At 42.6% G+C, this 12,335-nt stretch overlaps 1 protein-coding gene across 1 annotated transcript in view; it reads left to right on the top strand.

Moving 5' to 3' along the window:
- The window catches only part of STAB1 (stabilin 1), a 127,619-nt gene that overhangs the window by 74,610 nt on the left and 40,674 nt on the right, over positions 1-12,335 (top strand). The window contains exons 41-48 of the mRNA XM_072989761.2: positions 416-495; positions 3,906-4,031; positions 5,018-5,091; positions 6,633-6,707; positions 8,743-8,859; positions 10,133-10,180; positions 10,532-10,615; positions 11,463-11,609. Of these exons, the coding sequence (XP_072845862.2) occupies positions 416-495; positions 3,906-4,031; positions 5,018-5,091; positions 6,633-6,707; positions 8,743-8,859; positions 10,133-10,180; positions 10,532-10,615; positions 11,463-11,609 (751 nt within the window). The remainder of the gene's footprint in view (positions 1-415; positions 496-3,905; positions 4,032-5,017; positions 5,092-6,632; positions 6,708-8,742; positions 8,860-10,132; positions 10,181-10,531; positions 10,616-11,462; positions 11,610-12,335) is intronic.

Genomic DNA, 12,335 nt, shown 5'->3' with positions numbered 1-12,335 from the left:
AACCAAGAGATCTCTTCCAGAAAAGATGCAAGTGGGCATAAGTTAAGAAATCTTTGTAGGCATTATATGGTGGATGCCCGGTCCCATGACTTAATATGTGTGGAGATATTTTGTGACTTATAATAATTCACTTCCAATAGCTATGCAGTTTGTGTAACAACACTTCAGGAATGTATAACTGTTGTAGTAACTGTAAATTTTTGAATGAAGGAAACAGGTAGCAGCCAAACTTGCTAGACTGAAGGTGGTGCAACGTAGAGCTTCCTGAACCCAGTGGAGATCCAATAAAATTGGAGGTCTAGGTTGTGGTTGGACTGCCTGCGTCCTGCTATTAGTACTCATCTATATCCTACTGAATGCATATGTGAATTTGGATTCATACACGTCATCTCGACCTTTTCCTGTTCCATTTCAGTTGCATCAATGCTTCTACCATTTCTCAACCCACCTGCTTCTGTACCGCTGGATATACTGGGAATGGAACCTATTGCACAGGTAAATATTTTTTCATATATATTTCATACATGGTAAAATAACACAGGTGTACACAGAGAAGGGGGCATATGTTCTCTTCCACCCGATGAAATTACAGTACATTCCTCATTTCTGAAAAGGGTTTTATTCACTCTTAGGACTCACATGTCAAACCTGTCCCTTAGTAACTGCAACATCAGGCACTGACTTGTGTTATGTGACTGCCCAACCATGGAACGTTACTAGCATGACTTATACAATTTGCTGCAATGCATTGCTTTTCATTAAGGGCAGTTCCCCTCTCCCGCAACAGGTGCAATGAAAAATGAGCCCTTGAAAAAGCTTTTGCAGCAATAATGTTCAGTCAGCACATTCATATATATCACGAACAGGAATTTTTGAGGTCTTTGGGATAGCTCAGTGGTTTAGTAGAGGTTGGGAGTTTGATCCCCACTGGGCCTTCTTTGACAGGGGCTGGACTTGATGATCTATAGGGTCCCTTCCAGCTCTGCGGTTGGGACAGACAGACAGACAGACAGACAGACAGACAGACAGACAGACAGACAGACTGCTTTGGACAGGCACTTCTGGTTTTTTTAGTGTGGGGGAGTGACAGCAGTCTTGGAAGACCCTTTGAAGGCTCCTAAGGCAAACCCTGCCACTCCCGAAGGCTTGCAGGAGCTGAAATAATGCTTTTTTTTTTTTAAACATTTTGGGGGCAAGTTTCAATGGGGTGCCTTGAGGGGCTGCAAAAATGCCCCTGAAAGACCACAAACAAAGTGTGGGCTGCATGTAGTCCATCCCTGATGTAAAGGCATTCTGTTACAGCTTGATATTAAATAAACTAACATATTTTGTTTGCTCCACGAAATAAGCTCCAAATACAGGGTCCTAAGACACAGAGGAACGAAAAGATAAACATTTAAAAAAGCAGCAAGGTATCTCTGCTCTTCAACCCTCCTTTAGCCCCTACTGACATAATTTCAGATTATGCAAACAGCAGGTACTCCATATCGTAAGTGGCAGGCTAATCCAATTGTCGTGCCAGCTTGATGCTGAAGAGCTGAAATGGCACGTCTGCATTTGTCTTTCTCTTTGGATCCTATAATAATTGCTGAAGTGAAAAAGAACAGCTCTGGCTTAATCAGGCATCCTTGTTTTTCTGTCAAAAGGTACAGGTACTCATAAGAAGCAATCAAACAGAAGGTGATTATATACTAATCTACTTTGATTTGGACTTCTGCAGTGAATAGGAATTTGGACTCCATGGCCTTATCTGGCCTTTCCAACATCTTTCTGTGATTCTATAATTATTAATTATTTAAAATAATTTATTCGACATCTCTGTGCTCCTACAAATGAAGCAGATTTTTTTTAAAAAAACAGAACAAAACATACAGGTTTATTATTACGTTAAAACAAATTGATAGTATAAAAACAGACTGACTCAGATGAGCTCTTTTCCGTCTCATGCAATACCAGAACCAGGGGACATCCACTCCAATCGAGCGTTGGGAGAGTGAGAACAGACAAAAGAATATATTTCTTTACTCAGTGTGTTGTTCGTCTGTGAAACTCCTTGCCACAGGATATGGTGATGGCCTCTGGCTTAGATGCCTTTAAAGGGGGATTAGACAGATTTCTGGAGGAAAAGTCCAACGCAGGTTACAAGCCATGATAGGGATGTATAATCACCAGGAAGGAAGGTCCCTCCAAATGCCAGATGCAGGGGAGGGGTATCAGGAGACAGGTCTCTAGTTGCCTCCTGTGCTCCCAAAGGCATCTGGTGGGGCCACTGTGAGATCCAGGAAGCTGGACTAGATGGGCCCTTGGCCTGATCCAGCAGGGCTCTTCTTATGTTCTTATGAATTAAATAAAACAAGCTAGAACGAAATGAAGCCATGGTGCCCAGTAGCTAAACAGTGCTCTCAAACAGTTTTCTCTTAAAAGATGATTTTTGCATTTACTTTGCATAATTTGAACATTGACTAAATACAAGCCAGTAGCAGTAAGATTTCATGATATGCCAAGTAAAACAATTGATTGCCTTGAAAATAATCTATATAACTGAGTTGTGTATTCAAGAATACTGTAAACTAAACCCTTTTTAAAAACTGGGACATTGTTTGTTTGACTGATCTTTGGCTAGTCCAGCCATCACAGATGAGGGAACTGCATTTATATGGTCAGAACATGAGACTAGAAGCCTGTGCTTGTACCTCTTTCTGTTGGCTCATTTGCTGCAGAGTAGAGCAGTTCTATATCTCAAATGGTGACACCCACAGTGCTTGAAAGACAGGATGCAAAGCTGTATTGGACTTCTGAGAACTCTCTCCCATATACATGTACAAAGAGTTAAAGACTTTGACATCATGTTTCTGTAGATGTAAGGATGGGTGGGTATCTTTTATTGGACCACTAACATAAAATAAAAAAATAATACAAATTGCAGGTTTTTGTGCTTGGGATCCCCCTGGCCATTTCCGTTCTTAATAATTGCAATATAGCACGGACAGTGGTTACAGAACTTCCCCGCTTCTCTTGGCATCCCTCTGTCCCATCCAAAATGAGTTAACTGTCAGTCCAGAGCTGGTTTTGAGTGGGCACGAGAGAGAGTAAATTGTCTCCCACTGAGTGCTATTGGACTGTGCTGTTCTGCCATTAAATGTCCCCTGTTGCATCTTGCCCAGAAAAGCAGTCCAAGGTAGTGTTTGCTTTTTCCAATTCTGTCACTTTCTTCTTCTTCTTCTTCTTCTTCTTCTTCTTCTTCTTCTTCTTCTTCTTCTTCTTCTTCTTCTTCTTCTTCTTCTTCTTCTTCTTCTTCTTCTTCTTCTTCTTCTTCTTCTTCTTCTTCTTCTTCTTCACTTGCAACTTCAATCTCAGTAGCCATGGCAGCAGCCTTGAGCAGACTCTTCCTCATCATACATCATACCTTGCCTATTCTTATCTCTTTAGAATTTCTTACCAATTTACACAGGCTTGAAAAATGAAAACAAACCCAGAAAAACCCCACATCATCCACAGGACAATATTCTCTTCAGTTCCAAATTTGTTTTTCAGCCACTAAGCTAAATAATCACCACACAGAGTCTATGCCACATCATCAGATCCCCCCCCCCATATGACTGGTGTTTTATGGAAGAGCCCCCTGATGCACTGTAGCAAATGCAACCACAATTTTTCTTTTAAATGTTCTTAAAATGTTGGAGGTTAGGTTTACTGGAGCACCTCAAAATATGACACCACCCGAGGGCATAAGAAGCCTTTTTGAGCACATTTTTCAATGTCTGAAGCGTTTCAATCACTAAAAGAAAGATAGAGTTTAAGCTGTGGGTTTTCCTTCAGGTTCTGCTGTTTGTCAAAGCCCTGTGCCAGATGTGTGTGCTATCATCTTGTAGAGTAACCTTCTCTTTTTCCATTTTGCAATGTAGAAATCGACCCCTGTGCTGTAGGTAATGGCGGTTGCTCCCCACATGCTGACTGTAATAAAGTTGCCCCTGGCGAAAGAACCTGCACTTGTAAGACTGGCTATGCTGGAGATGGGACTGTGTGTCGGGGTGAGCATCAGCAGTGTGCAAAAGAGCCAAATAGTGCATCATTTTGCCTGAAAAGAAAAGCATTAACCATAACAGTTAAAATGTATGCAATGCCTAAATGGACATGTTGTGATGGTTTAAAACTTGGATAAATATTTGTGGCGTGAGAAGGATGAGCCTGTGGTATAAAGGACTCCCAGTCTTCCATGCAGAAAATATGCCTCATAAATTTTGTGCCACCCTACCTGTTCTGCACTTGTTACTCCTTCAAGGAAAAGAGCTGGCTCTTTCATGCCGATGCCAGCGAAAAAGGCAATGTCATGGAGTTGTGTCAGTTTTAGACAATGGAGAGGGTGTTTGTGCCGCTGTTACTGGAATAGCTTGCAGGCTGTGCAGTCTGAACAGGGACCACTTAGTTAGTTAGTTAGTTCAATTTTATTTCCATGCTGCCTTTCTCCCATAAAGGAAACTCAAGACGGCTCACGATAATTGAGATACAAGAAAAAGACAACAAATATACAATTTAAATATAATTCAGAACAGAATATTAAAAATGGTGATGCAAACACTTCAAAAGCACACTTAAAACATCATGAGCCCTGTCTTGGGGAGAGCCCTGTTACCTATTGTGTGATAGGGATTGGGTTTTGGAAGGGAAATCCTGCTTCCGCATCAGTCATGGAGGAGGCTTCTGTGGCGGTATACTCCACAGGCCGGGCAGTATGGAATGTCCAGTTGGACCATCTTTGGTATAAGAAAGGGTTTGGCAGAAGCATTCCCTTTGAGACTGAGAGCTTGCCTCTTTGCCCTCATCCGTTCTTGTTCACTGGCCTTGTTTCCAGCCCACTTAACATCCATGCAACAATTATCCCAGTGGGAAACTCGTGTTTCCTAGCATGCTAGGTCTCCCCCCCCCCCCTTTTAAAGGCAAAGTAAATTTTCACATTGTGGAAAAATGTGGGTCAATGCAGTTTTGGAAACACTGCACACATCTCTTCTGCTCACAGAAATTGATCGCTGTCTGGAGAACAATGGAGGATGTCACCGGTATGCAGAGTGTGTTAAAACAGGTCCAGGTTTGGTAAGCAAAGCCTTTTCTTTTTGTTTTGAGACTCACTATCCTTATATTTCTCTAGGGGGACAAAAGGGGAATACCTTTTATCTAACACTGGGACCCTATTGCCTTCTCCTTCACAAACGCAGGGTCTGTTCCATGTCTTCCAATGTGTAAATATAAAACATAACTTCCACATTCATTGTAATATCCTGCAGTAGGGAAGTACTGGATTTTTGTTACTTCTTTAGCCAAAAAAGGTTGTTGGTTGTTTCTTTCTGTTGGTGTAAATAGCTTTTCTATTTTCCCCTCTTCAGCATGAGGTGTTTTTCTTTATGAAAAAAAAGTTGAACTCTCCCATTTGAAAAATTATAATAAAACATTTAGTCCAAATCTTCAAGAAGAATAACCTGAGAGGAATTCCTTCACTTATGCTCACATTCCAATAAATAATGAATCTATACCAGCTTTGTTACTGCTTGCATGAGAAGGACTCACCCTCAGTTAACTATTAATTCAGCCCATAGATGCACTGAGCCCAGTATCTTATGTGGAGGGGGGAAAATCAAAGCTCAAAATGGTACATTTTAAAAGGAACCAGTTACATCACTCATTTGTTCTTGGAGCTGTTATCCTTGCTCTGATTGCCCAAGTAATTCATTACATCGTGCATTACATTGTATCGTCATTACCCAATATGTCTTCACTAGGCTGTCTGCACTATTCCGCTTCAGGCTGGGGTGGGGTGACAGGCAAGCTGGTTCAACATGAGCGGCCTGGCAATGATTTCTAATCAACTGCATACCTTGTTCATCTGTGTCTTCTCTTTCTGATGAAGGGATGGATTAGAAGTGTTGGTGGGAAGGTAGGCTTGCTTATCATCTATAGCAGTGGCTTGGACTTGCTGTGGGTCTCCGTCTGAAGGAGAGCTTCTACATCCATTCCTCAGAGGCATCTTAGGAGTGCACCTTTTTGTTTGTTTGTGACATCTAAGTAAGCGTATGTAGCCCTGATTTGGATCAGGACCTAGGTGAGAAAGTTTTACCTCTTTTCCCCAGGACTAGATTTTATTTCCAAATCTATGTGTTCTCCAGGGGGACGAAAAAAGAAACTGGGAAACCTCCATTACCTTTGTGGGGGGTTCTGCGCCCCCAACAACACCTTTGGCTCACCTACAGAGGAATTACTGGGATTAACAGGAAGGGAGAGGTTCCCACATTTCCCATATATGTGCAGGGCTCCCAATCTAGATAGATGCTGCATATGCTTACTTGAATGTAAAAAAGAAGGAAAGCACCCCTTTAAATGGCATATTATGCATTTAAAGTAATGTGTACCTCAACCACCTCTCTTTTTATCTTATGTTCTGCCTTGTTCTCTTTCATATTATGAATAACTCAAATAGCCAGAGCTGAAGGACAAGTACTTGCAATTTTCATTTTTGAAACAGAAAATCTGTTGCTTCTCTCTCTCTTCCCCTCCCTCCCTCCCTCCTTCCTTTCCTTCCCTTTTTTAAAAATGTAAATCACATTGACATTGTGTGCTCTTTGATTTATTGTCTTACACAGGTGGCCTGTAATTGCATCCCCAAGTACAGTGGTGACGGGATTAACAAGTGTGAACCCATAGATCCTTGCAAGGAGGTCCGTAATTCAGCACTAATCCAATATTATATTATTGACAAGTTGCCTTGATGTCCTTTTCATATAAATGTTTCCTAGAGAAACTTGCATAAGATGCTTTATCTTCAGCTGATTTACTTTCTTATGGTGGTGTGTTTATGTCTCAGAATCTTGAAAGTGTTTTTCCCCCTAAAAGAAGTTCTAATAAGTTAAGCACTAGATTGCCTTATCACTGCATTGATACACCTCTGCACAAGGAGAAAAAAAAATAAGAAAAGAAAGCCGGGTAGGATCAAAGGAAGGGAGGGCATGTGCTTTGGGTACATATCAAATTAGATTGGATGGAGGGCTAGAAACACAGAGAACTGGAAACAATCTGGGCTCTTTGTGTGATCACCCCTTAACTTAATACGGCCATAAAAGAGATGGGGAATCAAACCACAGCAAAGTCAAATTGCTCCATGATAGCTTGCCAGTGTAGTTGCATTATGAAATGATGTTAATATCTTACAGTCGGCCCTATTCTGTTAGTGTGGAGATACCCGTGCTTAGATTGATGTTGGTTGTCAAGTCCTATAATCACTGGTAGGAAAAGATGTTCGGCATGTCTGCCATCTTTAAAGGGAGAAGTTCTGTGGGGACTGTCTTGTGTTGAAGAAGGCCTCCACTTCCTGCTACCCTCTTCTGGGAAATAAATCACAAGAAAAGAGACTTTCAGTAACCACTTGGATGAACTTCTTTAGGATAAGACTGTTCAGCAATGAAACTGAATCGCACCCCCCATCCCCAAAGGAACCCCAGGGGAGCCTTGAGACATGGGGTGGAGAATTGGAATTTTTTAATTATTTCCAAAAGATTGCTATGGCTGATTGCATCGCCAGCAATACATGGCAAAACATATGGAACAGGATTTCAACCCTAGTGTTATGGCAACATCCCTGAACTCCACTCTTGTTTGTAGAATTTCTAAACCTTATTCCTTGTCACAACAAGAAGCCGGAGCAGCGCAGAAGTACAGATGGGGCTTCCCCACCCTTCTGCCCTCCAGATCTGTTTGACATCCATTCCCATCACCCCCAGCCAGCCTGACCAAGGCACATGTACTGGTTGGGGAGGATAAGAGTTGCATTCTCTTGCCCCTCGTGAATATGCAGTTGCCATGTATGAACATAGATCAGCAGGACCATCCATGTGAGAAAGCAATGCGCAGGATGAATATAAATCCAGTCGAAACAAGGAAAACATGAAAGGATTTGATCATGCAGGAGGAAGCCACCGGGAGGTCCTGGACTGGATTTCCCAATATTAAAGCAAACCCTTAAATATAGCTTGGAAAAAGGTCACTGGTGGTAATCTTTGAACTGCTGTTGGTCTCCTTGGACAGTTTCCCTCACTGAAACCACACTCCCTTTCTATAAAACAGTTGTGGGCGCCTCTACCCAGGCTAGGAGTTTTTTTTCCACAGGGAAGACAGTTAAAAAAGATACATAAGGTTATAAGGGTTTGCTTAAAAGCCTACTGGAAAAAAAAAGCAAAAGCAAAGAGTGCTACATATATACTGCCCCATAGTGCTTAAAGCCCTCTCTGGGCAGTTTAGAGTTTAATTATACAGGGTAAACATTAGCCCCCAGGAGCTGGATACCCACTTTACGGGCATCAGAAGAATGGAAGACAGAGTCAACCTTGAGCCAGTTACATGAGTCAGCTGTGATTGAACTCAGGTCATGAGCAGGGTCTTCACTGCAGTCCTGCAGTTTAACCACTGTACCACTTCACTAGTGCTGCTGCTCCAGCCCTGTTTTATCTCCGCTACTTCATGACTGATTTAGACAATAACAAATCACTCTCTTGTAAGGACATAGTAGATTTCTCTCATATAGTATGAACCATGGCAGTTATCACTTCTTCACCGTCCTTTGGAAGAATGATTACAAGGGCTTTGTTGGATTGATGGACTTTATCAGAGAGCTGTGTGAGGGTCTAACTGTTCAGCTGTTTTCTCAGTAGGCAGTATTGCAACTGGCTGACTTACTGCCTTCTTCATTTTTCTGGGTAGAACAATGGAGGCTGCAGCCCACTGGCCATCTGCCTTAGCAACCGCAGTGGGAATCGAACCTGCATCTGTCATTTGGGCCGTGGGGATGGATTTACATGCACAAGGACTGTCTGGCAGGTAATGAATGTTGTTCTCATTTGCTGTCAAGTCAGAACCAAAAACCCTATAATAGGGTTTTCAAGGTAAGTGAGATATTCGAGGAGTGGCTTTACCAGTTCCACCTCCCCAGTGAGTTTTCATGGCTGAGTGAGGATTCAAACCCAGGTCTCCTGAGTCCTAGTTTGTCACTATACACTACACCACACTGGGTATCCCAGGTGAAAAAAATACATCAGAATTTCTATTAGGTCAACCTCTACCAAGGCCTCAGGACATCACTGCATGTATACCTACCTACACATTCTTCATTATCATTATCCTACATCTAGAACTGCTGCTTATACGTACTAATACTGGAGGCACTTCTTCCTTTTCAAAAGAAGCAAGCTGGGATTTTCTTTGAACAGCTTGGATGTTTTTGCAGAAGAAGTGAGAAAGTTGCAAAAGACTGCAGAAATTAAATTTAGCAACATGAAGATGTCTATTCTGGCTGTAAGTCAGTTGGAGAGCCATCTGAAGGAAAATGAATTAAAAACTGCCCTGATTCCCTGTGTTGCCATCTGTGGAGGCTGCCTTCAAAAGGATGAGGCCAATGTTAGGGTGCCTTTGTAGTTAGCTCCACTTCAATGCCCTCTTTGTGGTGGAAGTTGACTTCTAAACCTCTTCTCCCTTGTAGGAACGGTGACAGGCTTGCCCTGGTATTCAAGGCTAAGTCAGCCTTAGGATCGGTTGCTGCCTAGACTTTCCACTTGCCGCCCCCAAGCTGAAGCGCTGGTTTGCTTCCAAGTGGAGCTCATAGTGCTACCAAAAGATGCTGTGTAGCTCTCAGAGCCGTAACTAACCATTCTGGTGCCTGGAACTTGGTTGCCATAATGGTTAGGATTGAGTCATGTGACATGGCCATGGATGGGGAATGGAGGGGGACAAGGGGAAGACCACCTGGATCCAAGCACACAATGGGGATATAAGATCTGTGCTGAGCCTGCCTGGTTTGTATTACATTTTCTCTAGGGAGGAGTAGCTGGAGGGCAGTATAAGTGCCCAGGGAAGCTGTTTGCAGGCAGAATGCCTGCTTCAAATAACAGCTTGCAACAAGTCTGCTCTTTCTCACCATTACAGCCATTTTTTTCCCTAATGGTACTGTTTCCACAGGTCATTTCTATGTCTAATATTGCCACCAGAGCAACATATTATGAGTGTTTCTCTCTGTGCTTACCTTCTGCACAGAGGTTTACCTTGGAAGTTTTTTGTCAACCTTTTTTCCCTTTGTTTTCTTTCCTTTTCCTATTAGGAGCTCAGTGCAAGGGAAGCTGGAGCCCAGTTCTCTCACTATGCACAGGTAGATATTCAAATTACTGTTTTTCTCTTGAAGAAACAGACTCAAAGTGGGATGCAGAGGGCCTTTGTACTACACAGGGAGGCTCTGTTCTTGTTGTCGTTGTTGTCATTGTTGTTTTCTGATTTCCTTTCTGATACAGAGCTCAGGCCATGCCCTGCACCATTCTAGAGAAGCCTTAGCTCCAGAAGTGGGCTGAGGGCAGGATCAGTGGTGGAGGGGGTTGGAGCAGGAAGAAAAATGGCCTTTCTCCATTAAATGTTCAGAGCTCTTGAGTCTCTGAATCTATGGGCTGATATTTCTGCTTTAAGTCAGACATTTTGCTTTGTTGCTTTTGCTGTCTTTCCTCTACAGGCCTATGATGTTCTCGAGATGATGGGATCTGGACCCTATACTGTTTTTGTCCCGACTGTTGGTTACAGGCAGGATAGCACCACAGTAAGCAACTATTCTAACACTGCCTTTGAAAGCTTGACTTTGCAAGCCAGACAGACCGCCCAGTGATTCCTAACTAGAAAGGGATATATCTTTAGGCTTATCCTGGCTTCAGCTAAATAGCAGTTCCCCTTTGGGGGTCCTTGTGGACCAAACAACCAGGCACTTAAGCCAAGCCTATTCCATAACATTCCATGCGGAGCTGATTTTTGGTAGTAATCCTGCCCACACATTCTGTCCTGCACACCATGAGGTTTATGGCTCATTTTTCATCTGTATGTACTGATGATTGTGATGGGGTGCCGGATATCATCATTTTCCTCAAGGAGCCATAGCGCTGTGGTAGAGCACATGCCTTGTAAGCTGAAGTTTCCAGGTCATTGGAATTTACAGGTAGGGTTAGGAAAGAATCTTTCCTGACACCTTGGAGAGCCACGGCCTATCAGTGTTGAAGTTACTGAACTGGATGGACCCAATGATCCGATTCTGCCTATGTCCACTGCCCATGTTCCTAGTCCCTGTGCTACCTTTCCTTCATTTTCCACATCTCACTGGAGGTACATATGCAGATGTGGAACAATCTTGTGTCAAGTAGCTGCTTTGCGAAGCCTGCGTCGAGCAAAGGGTGGGATCAAAAGATCTTCAAAGTCGTTTCTGTCTCATTTTAATTCATGGCAAACAGCTGGATACATCTTCAGACTATTTTTTTAAAAAGTAAGAATGAGGTTTCAGCTGCAGCAGATGGTACTGAATTAATATTTTATTATGGAGTACAGTACACTCTTCTCGTGCTTCTAGCCTATAAAGGTGCCCAGTTTGTCTTTGATTTTTGCAACCTTTTTTTTTTTAGTTTTCAGAATGGAAAAATAAGGGTTTCATCCAAGATTTGCTTCGCTATCATATTGTCAGTTGCCAGAAGCTACAGTCAGATGACTTGGAGTCACAGAGTTACATCACAGCTTTATCAGGACACCAAATAAAGATTTCTGTGAAAGAGGTATGTGTCACTGTAGCTCCTGCTTTCATGTCTCCATCGGTGCCATCGGCCGCTCCCTTCCCTCCCTTGGCCACAGGTTCCTGGCTAGTTGCTAGTGGACCTCACATCCTTTCAGCAACCTCTGGGGTAGGGAGGGGGCAAAGTGCAACCTTTGGGCTTCATGTGGCTCCCCAAAACAATTTGGGTCCACCAGTGCTCCCTCACTGCACTCCCACTCCCCAGTAATGAAAAAGTAGAAACCAGAGGAAAACACCTCCCATAGACCTCTAGCAGTAGTGAATGATGGTGATGATGATCATGAAACACTAGGCACAGTCAAAATTATAAAAACATTGACTGGTATTGTATAACAGATACAAGTTCCAAACAAAAATCTAAGTGTTGAATATTGGCACAATATGTGTGCCATTCCTAATACAGTATTGCTGTTTTTTGTAGCTGTGATGGTGGTGTGATTTCTGAGATCTGCAGCTGCTTATAGTACTGTGTGAAATTTCTTGATATTGTTCCCAAAGCCCCAATGACTACAGGGACCACTGAAGTATGTTTCCTCCAGAGATGAGATGTTTCAATTGCCAAGTTTCTGCACTTTGTTATTTATTTATTTATTTATTTTATTTTATTAGATTTCTACCCCACCCATCTAGACCAAAGGCCTACTCTGGGAGGCAATTGTTAGTTTTTCCAATTCTCTGGCATCCCCTGGAATTGCAATGTCAATGATCC

Source organism: Pogona vitticeps, chromosome 2 (assembly GCF_051106095.1).
Source record: "Pogona vitticeps strain Pit_001003342236 chromosome 2, PviZW2.1, whole genome shotgun sequence".
NCBI classification, from domain to species: Eukaryota; Metazoa; Chordata; class Lepidosauria; order Squamata; family Agamidae; genus Pogona; species Pogona vitticeps.
This window is presented reverse-complemented; position numbering and strand designations above follow the sequence as displayed.